The sequence below is a fragment of the Lolium perenne genome, chromosome 4 (assembly GCF_019359855.2).
Source record: "Lolium perenne isolate Kyuss_39 chromosome 4, Kyuss_2.0, whole genome shotgun sequence".
In the NCBI taxonomy this organism is placed as follows: Eukaryota; Viridiplantae; Streptophyta; class Magnoliopsida; order Poales; family Poaceae; genus Lolium; species Lolium perenne.
The window spans coordinates 161,529,879-161,543,531 of NC_067247.2; the positions used below are offsets into that span (position 1 = coordinate 161,529,879).

The 13,653-nt window shown below is 43.0% G+C and overlaps 3 protein-coding genes across 5 annotated transcripts; all 3 read left to right on the top strand.

Moving 5' to 3' along the window:
* The first annotated feature begins 1,646 nt into the window (after positions 1-1,646).
* LOC127294352 (uncharacterized) lies at positions 1,647-4,099 on the top strand. The gene is made up of 6 exons (XM_051324153.2): positions 1,647-1,885; positions 2,192-2,300; positions 2,734-2,960; positions 3,144-3,335; positions 3,420-3,479; positions 3,605-4,099. Exons 2-6 carry the CDS (start codon positions 2,219-2,221, stop codon positions 3,761-3,763), a joined length of 720 nt encoding a protein of 239 aa, XP_051180113.1. The 5' UTR covers positions 1,647-1,885; positions 2,192-2,218; the 3' UTR covers positions 3,764-4,099.
* A 433-nt stretch (positions 4,100-4,532) lies between these two features.
* LOC127294350 (uncharacterized) lies at positions 4,533-11,825 on the top strand. 3 transcript variants are annotated; one of them, XM_051324149.2, is made up of 14 exons: positions 4,536-4,757; positions 4,844-5,008; positions 5,657-5,752; positions 5,992-6,078; positions 6,162-6,230; positions 6,319-6,415; positions 6,507-6,609; positions 6,947-7,154; positions 7,297-7,410; positions 8,528-8,659; positions 9,375-9,455; positions 10,009-10,125; positions 11,134-11,239; positions 11,394-11,825. In XM_051324149.2, the coding sequence occupies exons 1-13, from the start codon at positions 4,560-4,562 to the stop codon at positions 11,221-11,223; spliced, it is 1,557 nt and encodes a 518-aa protein (XP_051180109.1). In that variant the 5' UTR covers positions 4,536-4,559; the 3' UTR covers positions 11,224-11,239; positions 11,394-11,825. The 3 variants fall into 3 exon arrangements, with proteins under 3 accessions (XP_051180110.1, XP_051180109.1, XP_071674972.1); XM_051324150.2 differs by lacking the exon at positions 7,297-7,410 and having other exon boundaries at positions 4,533-4,757; XM_071818871.1 differs by lacking the exon at positions 4,536-4,757 and having other exon boundaries at positions 4,853-5,008; positions 5,677-5,752.
* Positions 11,826-11,914: 89 nt separating this feature from the next.
* LOC127294351 (uncharacterized) lies at positions 11,915-13,416 on the top strand. Its single transcript, XM_051324152.1, has 3 exons — positions 11,915-12,908; positions 13,006-13,074; positions 13,184-13,416. The coding sequence occupies exons 1-3, from the start codon at positions 12,263-12,265 to the stop codon at positions 13,195-13,197; spliced, it is 729 nt and encodes a 242-aa protein (XP_051180112.1). The 5' UTR covers positions 11,915-12,262; the 3' UTR covers positions 13,198-13,416.
* The last annotated feature ends 237 nt before the right edge of the window (positions 13,417-13,653 follow it).

Sequence of the window (13,653 nt, forward strand, 5' to 3'; positions counted from 1 at the left end):
GAAACATTTTTTTCGATAAAGGGAATATATTAATATCAAAAGATACCAATTACACCCAGCCTCTGCAACAACGCACTACCCTAATGGCACTACGGATGCACACATCCAAAAAAAAAAAAAAAAAAAAACTAAGAAACAAAAGTCCCGCAACAGTATCTCGAGCCTAACAACAACAATACATCCACCACCAAGACATCACCTGAAGTACAGACTCTCCAAAAACGACGCCTTCAAGAAGGGAACCATGCTCTAACACCGTCGTCGCCCGATCAAAGATCTTAGATTTTCACCCTGAAGATAGTCTCCGCTCTCAAAATAATGCCTCCAGCAAGGTCATTGCCAGACACAACCAGTTAAGGCTAGACCTTGGGTTTTCACCCTGAAAGGTAGGACTCTGAACTACACCTGTGTTGTCGCCCCACTTTCATACCACTGCCGCGAAGCCCGGAACACCAAGCAAGTCCCTCAACAACGCGTAGACTTGAACCTTCCTTAGCTAATCCTTCCATCCGGTCTTCATGAAATTCTCTTCCTCCGACTTTCATCATGGATCCATAGTCACTTGATGTCAACAAAGAAAAAGAGCTTCGCGCCACTCCCTCAACAACCAAACGGTCGGAGTAAAAGCATGGGTGCACGCGACCGAATATCACCCGATCCAGCGAACTCCAGACATAAGATGCAATGTTCCATTCGCCGGCGAAGCCTATCGGGACTCATCACTCCGGCTCGATGAAGAAGATCAACATCAAGAAGGTCTTCATCTTGGCGCGTGAGGAACCCTAGGACCACCGCCTTTACACAGGCCGAGCCCCCACGCAAACGGCCATCCTCGCCGCCTATCACACTAAAGATCCAGCAAGATGAACAACCCTGGGGTGCGGGAACCAGCAGGATACATAACCGCGATCAGGCCCTGGTCACGCCGCCGCCGGCTGCACTGTGGCCGCCGCCGGCAGCAACCACCGAGGACCGTCGCTGCCGTAGCGCCTTCTCCGCAACCCTCCACCAACCGATCCACCGCCCTACGCCCGCTCGCGCTGCCGGGAAGACGACCGGTCTAGGCGCCTAGACCCACGGCATACCTCCTCCACTTGCAGCCACGAAGGCCCGGTGAAGACCGCCGCCGCCGCCTGGCCGGGGAACGCCGCCCCGACCACCGCCCGCGTTCGTCTCCGACGACCTAGCCCCAGCCGCATCGAGGAACATGGCAGGAGCAACAATCCCTTTCGATCCGGGTTGAGTTGTGTGGTGTGTTCTTTTTTTTCTTTTGGGGTGACTAGGACTTCACTTCTTCCACCCCAACTTTTTTCAAGTTTGTAACAAAATTTCTATCTAATCATTGAATTTAACAGATCTCTTGTTAACATTTTTAAAAATAAATAAAAGGATGCAAAAGGAGTACACAAGAGATGTTTCTTCCAACAATTAAATAAAAAGAGATGTTTCTTCCAACAATTAAATAAAAAGAGATGTTTCTTCCACGGTTCCTATGTACTAAATACTAATACAGTACAACTAAAATATATACACGTGAAAGTATATTAATTAAGGGGAGCAACATGTGTTGGGTTGGCGATGCTTCGTAGAGTAGGCTACTACACGCGAGGTTAGTACTTGTACTTGTAATAAAAGAACTGAATGCCAAGATTAGCATGCCGCACACGCAGTTTTTATACACTTCCTTAACCGCCTCAACTTGTTCCCGTCCACGGATCCAAATCCCCCACGCCACACCCAACCCGAGCCGGAAAAGCCAAATCAATCAATCACCCGCCTCGCCCACGAACACCCTATTTAATCCCATCTTACGTCTACAATCGCGAGCGCACAATCATCACAAAGATCGCGACCATCACCCCACCTGCTCCGGCGAAACCGCAAGGTGGGTTTGATTCTCCTCCCTTCATCTTTCCTCCGATTTCTCTCGGTTTTCCGGTCGCGGTGCTCGATTCTTGTCGTGTTTTCGCGCTTTTCTCCGATCGATTTGCCTCGTCCGATTTCCCCAGCTCTGCTCCGGTCGATTCAATCGGTTTCACCTCTGGGTTTCTTGGCTCCTTGTCTCGCTGGCTTCGTATTGTGATCTTCTTCTGGGATTGGATCGGAGACGATGCAGTCTCAGCTGTTGCGTGTCAGACTAGTTGCCCCATCTTGCGTCTTTCCGTGGGTTTCATGATATTTTCTATTGCAGGTCAACGGAGGGGCAGCCTATCGCGCGATGGGTCTGGGACTGAGAGCGCCGTTCTGTCTCATCCTCTTGCTGCTCGTCAGCCTGGGAGCTGCACAAGCACGGAGCACAGGTACTTCTCACACAACTTCGCTACTTGCTGTTTATTCGTCATTGTAAATTTCGAAGTGGAATCGGAATTTGAGGATATCCTGCCGACTTAGCAACTTGGTATCATCAGAATAAAAGTTTATCATATGGTCCATCTGCTGCCATCGAACCCTTCGACAGCTTAGTTACACTTTAATTAAGGTCTGTAGTAGCATGATATAATTTGCTTTCTGAATAATGCATGCTTGTTAGTTAACATCACATCATTAAGGTCTGTCGTAAGTTAATGCTTTGTTCTGTATTGTTAGTTCGTTCCTAATAAGCTAGGAATGTGCACCAACATGATACTGCATGATGTGGCCAGCATTGGGAGGTTTAGACTCATAAAATTAATTGTTCCTCCTTGTGTCTGCAATTATTCTTTGTCCAGTAATATCCGATTTATGTGTTCACAGTTCTTCTTGATATCGAGAAGGAGGCCCGAGACTATGGTCAAATTTCCAAGGAGGAATTAGCTTCGAGCAAAATTCCTGTGCATGTTAAGAGGGGCAGCCCAGTATGCTCCGCGTGTCAGAACTTTACAACCGATGCTCTGAGCTACCTTAGTCAGAAAGAATCACAAGATAAGATGATGGAGGTCCTTCATGATGCTTGTGCTCAGACATTTACACTCGAAAAGAAGGTACTCATTTCAAACACTTTGGTTTGTTTCTATGATCAGCTTACACACCGAGTTTTAGGCACCGTAGGAATTAACCAGCTCGATGAAAACGCATTAAAGCACGGTACTGTGTTTTCTCGATAAATGACATGCTGTGTTTTCATCTCTCGATAAATGACATGCTGTGTTTTCATCTCTCTGCAGTGTGCTGAGTTGGTGGACTACTATGCATCTCTTCTCTTTGCCAAGATCGCTGAGATCAAGCCAGATGAGTTCTGCGAACAATATGGCCTCTGCAACTCTCTTGTGTCTGGTGTCAGAGGTGAGAGCACATGCGCGTTCTGCCACCGCTTCGTGGATGAAATCGAGACCAAACTGAAAGATCCTGATGCTGAGGTAATTCTTTAGTTTTACTTGAGTTGTTGCTTCTGCCCTCACTTTTACCCTGTCTGCCTCTAATTTTCCATGTGATATTTGCAGCTTGAGATACTTGAGCTTCTCCTCAAGGAATGCAACAAGCTTCAAGGTCATGAGCAGCAGGTAAGCTATTTGGCTCTTCTTTTGAAGGAATTATACCCCAAAGGAGACATTTTAAGCTTCTTCAGTTAACGTCCATTATACATCATTCAAAGGTTACATGTGTTGACATTTTCCATGTTTAACAGTGCAAAAGATTGGTCCTGCAATACCTCCCTCTCATTCTGGTCAATGGAGAGAAGTTCCTTGAGAAGAATGATATATGCACGATCGTTCAAGCCTGCGATGCCGGCAAAAATACGTTGGTCGGGTCATTCTCCGAGGGGGCATTGCTGAGCGATGCATGATGGTAGGAAGGCTACACCAAGCCGTGTGAACGGACCGATCAGAATGCAGAAGTTCTTGTTGTACATAAGGGTTATAAGTTAATTGGCCTTTTGTCTTTAGTTCCCCTGCATTCTTTTGGATGCCTTTGTATTATCAAGGAGCGATATGAATAGGATACATTCTGTCAAGTCAACTTGGTATTCATACATAGATTTGTATTAGTACTATCTCAATTCAGTATACTCCCTCCGATCCATATTACTTGTCGCATGTTGGAGGGAATAGTAAAAGTATGAAGCTATGGTTGTAATTGTTACTTTGTCATTGGTTAATTGTATTTTCATCTGTCTGCTTTAGTGGTGCTCATGTCATATGCCTTGTTCTGGTGATCAGATTCAGTTGATCAAGAGGTAGATTTTGCTGTCCCTTCTGCGTTGGACTAGCTAACAAGTACTACTAGTGTTCTCTTAAACCAGAAATTTTATCACGGAAACTTTGCACTGTAACTTTGATCATTAAGAAAGATTATTTTGAATTTTTCCACTGTGACTTTGCAACAAAGAAGTTTGTGAAGACACAAGATTGAGTCCCCATGTTGTCAATTGTTAAGATTGTATGTCATTTGGGGAGTGTTTGAAGAAAGGGGTATTGCTCCACCAAGTTTTGACATCCCTGTGTATTCGAATTCGTGTCACACATGTATTTCAAGGAGAAATAAGGAGTAGAAGAAACCATTTTAGATAAAATACGATCAAAATAAAATAGAAACTGTAGCACACAATATCTCAAGCACGAGTAACGAAATCGAGTGGAGAGATGGGCGGCGTGACGAGGCAGAGGCGAGTCAACAACTCCAACCCCGACCCTCACGGTTGCCGGCCGGTGGGGAGGATGTCGACGTCGCCGACGCCCCACTGGCTCCGCGCGCGCGCCGAGGCGGCGGTGGCGTCCATGGTGGTCGTCCGCCCCCACGAGATGGCCCCGCTGATGAGCGCCGCGTCCACCTTCTTCTTCGTAAGCCATCTCTCGTCGAATCCGCCCTCGAGGATGAGCCATCAAACGAACGAAAAGGGGAAATTTTGATTGTGTGGGTGATGCAGATCCTGAGCGCCTACTTCGTGGTGCTGCCGCTGCGGGACGAAGGGGCCATCTCGCTGGGCCTCGGCGCCCTCCCGGGCCTCTTCGTCGGCTCGCTCCTGCTCACCGTCCTCGCCGCCCCCGTCGCCTCCCTCGTGTTCTCCCTCCCCTCCATCCCCAAGACCAAGGTACGTCCCTTCGTCAGCTGGGCCGTTTTTTAGCTTAGCTAGAGAGCTCACCTCCACTCTTTGATAAATGTAGAGAAATCGCGTTAGGTTCTCACGAATGTTAGGCTCTAGCAAGTTCAAGGAGAATGTGTTTCCTATAGTGAAAGTGCTGTTCCAATTCGAAAATTTCGGTTAAGTTAGGCTGGTTTATGGTTTCCTGCAGTGAGGCTAGGCTTTTCGCTGCAATCGTTGTCTTAGTGAGCTTCGAGTTGTAGACTGAAACTACAGTCCTTGAGTCTGTTGGATAATGCATGATTTGTATTGCTTTTTTTTTTCTGTAGTTGATTTTTGTTTTGTTTTTAACATGAGCAGGCTGAAAAGATGTTACTAGTAATTTACACTTTGCATCTGCTGTATAAATTTCTACTTATGTAGCAGAGAAAATGGATGTCTGTGTAGTGACCACCTGACATGTCTTCTCATGTGGTTTAGACAATTTCGCTAGGGCTAGAAGTCAACTTTAAAAATACGCTTATGTTTTTTTTTCTTTGACGAGTCCCTGTTTTTATTCAAATTATTTCTTATGATTTTATGAACTGGAAATTGTCTGACAGCCATCTTCTCTTCACTGACAAAAGCTAATTTTATCATCAACACCTGGAATTTCAGGCTTTGGTTTTGATACACAGGTTCTTCAGCGTATCCCTTCTTGTATTTTTTGTGCTTTGGTTTGCCTCGAAGCATGGCTCCGCGTCTATCTCCCAGGTAACACACACTGATAATATGGTGGATTGTTTTATTTTTGTGTGCATGATTATGTTTTCCTTGAATTTCCATATATGTCACCCCTGATAAACCTCGGGTCATCAAATTCCCCTGGAACTTCAGTAATATGTTTTTGAATGCATCTACTGTCTTTCCAGCCACATTTTTCTATTTTTTTTCTAATTGAAGAAGATTTAGCCGAACTTATTTTTGTTTATTTCTTGATGTTATGAATCAAGTCAACTGAAGGTAGTTCAGATAAACCTGCCGGGTGGGGAAACCACAGCTGGTTCTACATAGTTGTGAGAATAAGCTTCTTCCTTTGGGTAAGCCTTTTCCTACTGCATTACCCTGTTCATATTTTGAGACTGAAGTTGGTGTTCATTTGAATTACTCTCTCCATCTGAAGGTTGCTTTGCTTAATCTCATTACAATATCATCCACTTGGGCAAGGGTAATTGATGTCATGGACAGTGAGGTATCATTTGGCAATCGCATCTGAAAATATGGGTAACTCCTAAGACATTTCCTTTTCTTTCCAAATCCTTATTTCTACTTTAATTCAGTCAGGTTCAAGATTGTTTGGTTTTATTGGGGCTGGTGCTACGCTAGGGCAACTCGTTGGTTCTTTGTTTGCTGCAAGCTTGGCATGGATGGGACCCTGTACGTATGTTTTTCTTGGTTGTGCATAACACAATGACCTCCTGTCTGATTTTTCATGGATACAACGTCATATTTCCTGCATTTTCTTCAGTTCTGCTCCTGTTTTCCTCCATCTTGATGGAACTTGCTGCTCTGTCATCAAAAGGAATTTGTACCGATGCTAATCATGATTCAACAGAACTGCCATCAATAGGGTATGTAATACTTCTGGACATGAGTCCCAAGTTCTTTTCCTGTTAATTTTTGCATGAGCAACCTGCATATTTTATATAAGTACTTGCTGGCTTTATTGCTCTTAGTGAACCTTGAGTCTCAAAATACAGTCTCTGAATGCTCCACTTTATGGCCAACTTTAACTTTATTAGTTTCAACAATTTGTAAGAAAATATGAGTTAAATGATTGCCTTTCACAATAATTATTAAAAATGAGTTAAATGATTTCCTTTCACAATAATTTTATAATTGTTAATTTGTTGGTGCTTCCTTGTGTTCATAAAAAATTAAGACCTCCCAATCCATTGCCATCTGCAGAACAGAACAAAGTCCAAATACTGAGCTTGGTGATGAAATATCTTCACTGGTCACTTCACCTATAACACCTTCCAATTCTCAAAAGACCAAACCTGGGATTCTTGTGATGTTTGAAGGTTTCTGGCTCATCATGCGATCGCCCTACCTGATATACATATCTCTGTTTCTGTGGATGAGTGCAGTTGTCTCATCCTTCTTTTACTTCCAGGTACGTTGTTTCTCTATCTGTGTATTGACATATAGATTACAAGTTCTGCAATGCTGTGAGCATGTTGCTTCCTTAAATAAATGGTCAGAATACAAAGCACCCCCATTTACTCCCCCAATTACCTTTTCTCCCTGATTTCCAGAAAGTAACAATAGTTGCTACTACAATATCAAGCCCAGCTGCAAGAAGGAGAACATTTGCACTGATAAATAGCTTTATAGCAGTTTTTATTCTTGCCGGGCAGCTCACTTTGACGGTATTATGTCCATCTTTAAATTATCTTCATTTTTATCTACTTTATTAACCCCCTTTCCAGTGTGACTAAGTGCATATTAGCCAAAAAAAAACACCCATTATAATTAATATTCCATATATCATGGAGAAGTACCTGTTATGGCACTATTCGTTGTGTAAGTGTAGTTGTAGCATCATACATCGTAACTTACAATGTGTATATAGTATAATCGATTGGGCACCAACATCAAAAGCTGTTTGATTTTCTGTTAAATTAGTACTACCTCTGTCCATAAATAGATGCCAAAAATTTGTCTAAATTTGAATGTATCTAGCCATGATTTAGTGTATAGATACATCCGAATTTGGACAAATCTTTAGCATCTATTTATGGACGGAGGGAGTACTACATATTGTGAGTTTTTCATCAACAATACAGTGGATCTAAAGCATTAGCATCTGCATGAAAGAGCTACAACGTATGAGGTTATTTTGATGATTTTTTCATTTAATTAACACCGCATCATATATATTAAAAAGATGGATAAATATAATCAAACATATATCACACATTCATCATATTTATGATGTTTGTGTCCTCAACTGATATCATAATTACATTAAATAACCTCATCATAACTTACACTTCAAGATCAGTTTTTTGCATTGTACGTCCAACATTGTAAATTGCAGTACAAGAATTGTATTAATTTGGTGTGCATCTCAATTTTTTACTTGTTTTTTTATATTGCATTGATCTTTTTGGTTTGGTGGTAGTCTTTGAGAAACACCCCTTACTATTTTCAACAAAATAACCTTCTATCGTTCCATGGAGTCTCAAGTTTTCCCCTTCCAAAGTAATTCCCATGTAAATTGATACAATTGCTAGTTAGATACCTAAGACTGTAGTCCAACTGGTCCATGTTGTGTCTCTACCTATCTAACTATTCAATAATGACATTTCATGCTGAATAAAACAACACAAATCATCAAATCAAGATATTTCTTAGTCAAATGGTAGTTAGAGAACTCCGCAATGACCAACGTAAATTATATTTCCTTTTTTATCCTTACTGTAATCACAACATTATTGGATTTGTATCATTTCATGATATCGTTTAAACGCGTATTTATTTCAGGGTCATATCCTTACAATAGCTGGTGTAACAGTTGCTATTTGTGCATCTCCACTCATTGCTGCATCAAATATGGTTGCCCTTGCTGTATGGCCAACTTGGGTTGCTGTGGCTGTCACTGAAACTATTCGAAAGGTACCAATAGACGCACTCTGTTGCAATTTTATTGCAACCACTGTTTTTTTCATTATTTTTGGTAAGAAAGACACATTTCAAAAGGTAATGCATATCCAAAAGCTGAGTAGTCATGATCATTGCATATGCACAGAGGCACATTATATGTTAATTTTTTATATAGTATACCTCAAGTAATTTCGTGAGAAAGAACTTGTGTATTTCAGTGTACTAAGCTAAAAATCATCATTCAGGATCAGTTTCTGTTACATTTTGAATATTAGTACAGTTTCATTTAGTTGCAGCTTAATCAATGCATGATTGTAGTTTTCTTTTCTGCCATGATCAAAATTCACTTTTTTTTTTGTAGTTTTTTGTCATCCATGTGTTAATACTAAAGCATTTAAGTTCAATTATTGTAATGTATATATCAAATATGATTATTTTGTCAGTGGTTTGTGACATACTGTTTGGTCAAGGGTTTCTAGCCAGGATAGATTTTCATCATCTACCAACATTGATTTAGGGCACATCATCTAGAGAAAAACACTGATTTAGGGCATAATGAACGCCGTTCTATATTAGGAGAAGCCTGTTGAGTACCTGCTCACTATTGTATATTACTCCATGTAATTATTCCTATATCCATGTATACTCTGCACTAAACGCATAATTGTTTTTTTTTTTTTTTGCTATACATGATAATCTAATTTTCGTTCCCGTTTGTTCATTACAGGTAACCGCTTATGTTGTGACAAGACCTGGAAGGGAGTTATTATTCACAGTTGTCTCACAAGATGAAAAGTACAAAGCAAAGGTAGACGATTCCTTGCCTAATGATAGCGTTTAGAAAATATAATGGAACATAATGTGATACTTTATAGATGATCCAAGCATAATAGAATATAAATGAGATGTCACCTTTTTTGCACTCATTTTGACCGGTTTCTACCTGAATATATTTCGAGGGAGGTCCGCTAGATGCCCACTTGGGCCGAGAATGATTTTAGTAACTTGGATCACCATAGGAGTCCTTATGATCTTCTCTAAAAATATGATACTTGGTGTCAAGTAAACAATTTGAGCATTCAACATTTGTCCTTTCTAATTAACTATGGTGCAGTAGAGCTATACTTCTCTCCTAAAAATAAAGCCGGAGTAACATGTGAATGAACTACCTTTTTCTTATTTCAGAGATAGTAGATGCTTACTGGGAGAAAATTATTTTTGCAGTTAACTACTTACCTTAGTTCCGAATATCTGATTCTTTAAAAGCATCTTGCCTGATATTGGCAAAGCATGTCGATAAGATCTTGTTTCTCCGCCCATTTTGCATAATTAATTTGGCTAATATTCTTTTCCCCTTGTAGGTATGTATAGACGTTATTGTTCAAAGGCTTGGTGATGCGACAGCTGCTGGAATTTACAGGTTTCTGTTCAGCAGCTTTGAGAAGAAAACATCCATGGTCAACCTCTATGGATTGCCGGTACGAATCATGTTTGTGGCATTTAGCTGCTTGTTTCTGCTTGCTGAATCGTATTGTTTGTCACGTGTGGTATTTTATCTCTTCAAAAAAAGCTCCTTGGCAGTGTAGTCTGTGTGATTGTGCCTCAGGAGGTAATTCGTGATACAGATGATTGCACTATACTTTGTTAGATACTAATTAAGATACACCCCAACTCCTCATATGAAGATGCTTTGAATTAAAAAAAAAAGTCCTCCTCTTGGCTGCTCGAATTGCATCAACTCTTCTTCAGCTGCATACTTTTTTAACGGACATCAGTGTACTTGCAGCAGCTGCTGCATCTGATTTGACAACTCTTGAGCAGGTCCCGTGGGAGATTAGGAGGCACATAGCTGAATACAGTCAATTAGCATTTTTTTTTCTCGAGAAAACGCATTTTTTTCTTCAGCTGTAGTTTGTCATATCAAAAGGGATCTCAATGCACTGTGCACATCAGGCTCTCAGACAATCTTTGTCTCATGCTATCCATAGTTACACTAATTCAGCTCATAGAAACCTTAACTGCCCTATTCTATCTGCAGTTCAAGTGTTCAACAGATACAAATCACAGGTATACATGCTGTAAACTGTCTATGAGTTGAATAAAGTTTTGGCATCTCCGGCGCCTCTCCTTGTTAAAAAAAAATCAGTGGGTGGAGATTTAGGTGCTCAAAAGTTGTATAATCCGTTAATCCCACCCGGCCAGGAGGGAAGAGCCCGGGGAGTTCTGGGAGCACTTTGCTAGCTGAACTGCTGAACATAATTGAATACAGGAATCCATACTTGAAATATCTTGCTTCAATCCTACTTCTACTTGTACGTAAAAAGGCCTGGCTAACTTTCGCAACTACTGCCCAACCTTGTTGGTTAACTAGTAATAATTGCCGGATAAATAATGTTGGGTGTTAAGTGTGAAGCATGATTTCGCATTTATTTTAGGTCCTGGGAGATACCGCTAACAAGTTTTGCTTGTCCCTTCTGATACCACAGCTCTGCTTCCTCTGGCTTCTCACTGCATTTCATTTGGGACGGCTCCAGACAAATCTTGCCAAGCTTCAGGCAGCTTCTCAACCATCCTAGTTCCAAACAGTAACAGGTACCTGGAAATCTAAAAAATAAGGACTCCTTCCGCTCCATATTAGTTGTCTCTGATTCGGATGTATCTAGCAACAACTAAGATGGAACAGGGGAGTATCATCAAACGAGCATTGCTGAGTAAAGCTGTTTATGTCTGACCTTTACTTCTCTAGGATATTGACTCAATACAAGTTGGAGTGCTTCCAGAATGCAGAACACGGCATGTTGAGAAGTTTGGTAAACATCCGCTGACCCGCGTCGATTTTTGTGCACATTTTTTAGGAAACTGCAAATTGGGTGAGCCCTTTGAGTTAATACAGGATATAGTTACAGGAGGGAGTCTGATAGAGGACATAAATAGTAAACCAGCATAGAGTAGAAGTATACACGATTTTTGTATCTGCTTTTAGTTCACCTGTTCATGGTGGGAAATTGTGTCATGCAAACTGTAAGCTTGTCGTTGTTTACACGAAAAGTAGGGCTGGTTCTGTTGGGCATTATTTATGCTCTGATGTGTAAAAACTCTGTATTACCAAATACCACACCCATATATTGACATATCATTTGGAGAGATGTGCAAATGTAATACAGTTTTTACCGGCAGCCATCTGAGCCCGCATTATTCATTCTATAGCGAAATTCTCGTCAAAATTCACATATTCCTACTTGCAATATTTACACATCAAATGTTGTTCTCATAGTCACATTCAGGTTGCACACCTGTACAGAACTATATTATGCTACCTGCTTCGATGTTTCTCTAATGCTCACGTTCTGGAACACTTCCATCTAAAGACGGCTTTGCATTTCTTTACAAGAAAACCCCAAGATAGAATGTTTTAAGTACGTAGGATTAATATCACAGCGCACACTCTTTGTGCTGGTCACTTGAAAATGACGCCTGTATCGAAAGAATCGAGAGAGATATAAAATGGCGGGAGGAAGAAGAAGACGGCACCATCGATCGGCAGTCTAAGCATTGCTCCTCCGCTTCTTGGTACAACTCCCAAGTAATTTGGTAGGGAAGAAGAGAAAGGTGGCAATGGCAGCGTCGAAGCGCAGAAGTGTCGTCTTGCTCGTCGTGGTCACGGCCGCGGTGATGGCGGCAGTGCTGCAGCAGCCAGCGGAGGCGTTGAGGAGGCACCGTGCCGACTCCCGCGTGCTCTGGTTCCCGGGCACCAGGCGCAGCCCCAGCGGGTTCCCGGGCTTCCCCCGCGGCAGGCTTTCGCCGCCACCCTCGGGCAGGCTGTCGCCGCCGTCGGTGCCAGCCGGCAGGCTCACGCCGCCGTCTCCGTCGGCTCCACCCGCGCCCGGCGGCTCGCCGCCGTGCGGCGCCGGGAGGCAGCAGGCGCCGCTTCCCGGCTTCCCCGGCATGCCGGGCGCCGCGTCGCCGCCTTCGTCTCCGACGGACTGCGTGACGCCGCTGGCCGGTCTGATGACGTGCGCGACGTTCCTGACCGGGAGCGAGGCCGACACGCCGACGCCGCAGAGCGAGTGCTGCGGCGGTCTGGGCATGTTCCTCAACAGCTCGGCGGCGACGGACGACCGGTCGCTGCGGTGCCTGTGCCCGGTGATCCTCGGCGACGTGAACCGCATGCTCCCCAAGCCCATCGACCCCGTCCGCATGATGTACCTCCCCATCGCCTGCGGCGTCGTCCTCCCGCCGCAAGTCCTCTTCATCTGCTTCAGTACGGCAAACGCCATTCCCGAGCCCTCTCTCTCTCTCTGCCAGTTACTACTAACTCTCTCATGAACTGAACCATGACCATGTGTTCTGGAATGCAGCTGGGCAGCCCACGCCGCCGGTGGTGACGCGGATTCCGGAATCCTGGGAGAAATCGTCCACTTCATCAGGTCAGCTACTCGCTACTTATCTCTGAACTATTTCAGACAACCACTAGCGATGTCATGGTTAAGCTTAACTGCTTTCTGAATTCTGATGTCTCCACATCTGCTCTTGCAGCCTTGTCGCCCTGATTTGGTGCCGATCGGATTTGGTTTCAAACAGAACTATGCTCGGATATAACACATTTCTATGTATCAAGTTTAAGATTATAGCATCAGAAAATAGGCATGGACTTGCAACCATCAGAGTCATGTCTGAGTTGTGGTGTACTGCTGATCGATGTAATAGCTAGCGTGATTTCTTTTTTTCTCATTATCAAGATATATCAAAACAAATACAGAACATAAGAGCAGTTGCAGTGAACTGTTGACGTGTTTTTTTTTCTTTTGTGAGAATTTACATGATTATGTCTAGGCCGGATGTATGTGCGATGTTTTTTTTTTTTTAAAAAAAAAAATCGAGGTATGTGCGATGTTCATGTAGCTCTGGCATGCGCTCCGTGACTGAGTGCATTTCACGGCATGGGCGGTGGGCATCAGCTTTAGTAGTACACGGATGCCTTATCCACTATCCCACATACGTAGACA

Coding starts and splice junctions, on each gene's coding strand:
- LOC127294350 (XM_051324149.2), top strand. CDS start 4,560: ATGGGCGGCGTGACGAGGCAGAGGCGAGTCAACAACTCCAACCCCGAC. Junction 4,758..4,843: donor CCGCGTCCACCTTCTTCTTC/GTAAGCCATCTC, acceptor TGGGTGATGCAG/ATCCTGAGCGCCTACTTCGT. Junction 8,660..9,374: donor TCACTGAAACTATTCGAAAG/GTACCAATAGAC, acceptor TGTTCATTACAG/GTAACCGCTTATGTTGTGAC.
- LOC127294351 (XM_051324152.1), top strand. CDS start 12,263: ATGGCAGCGTCGAAGCGCAGAAGTGTCGTCTTGCTCGTCGTGGTCACG. Junction 12,909..13,005: donor AGTCCTCTTCATCTGCTTCA/GTACGGCAAACG, acceptor TCTGGAATGCAG/CTGGGCAGCCCACGCCGCCG.
- LOC127294352 (XM_051324153.2), top strand. CDS start 2,219: ATGGGTCTGGGACTGAGAGCGCCGTTCTGTCTCATCCTCTTGCTGCTC. Junction 2,301..2,733: donor TGCACAAGCACGGAGCACAG/GTACTTCTCACA, acceptor ATGTGTTCACAG/TTCTTCTTGATATCGAGAAG. Junction 2,961..3,143: donor CATTTACACTCGAAAAGAAG/GTACTCATTTCA, acceptor ATCTCTCTGCAG/TGTGCTGAGTTGGTGGACTA.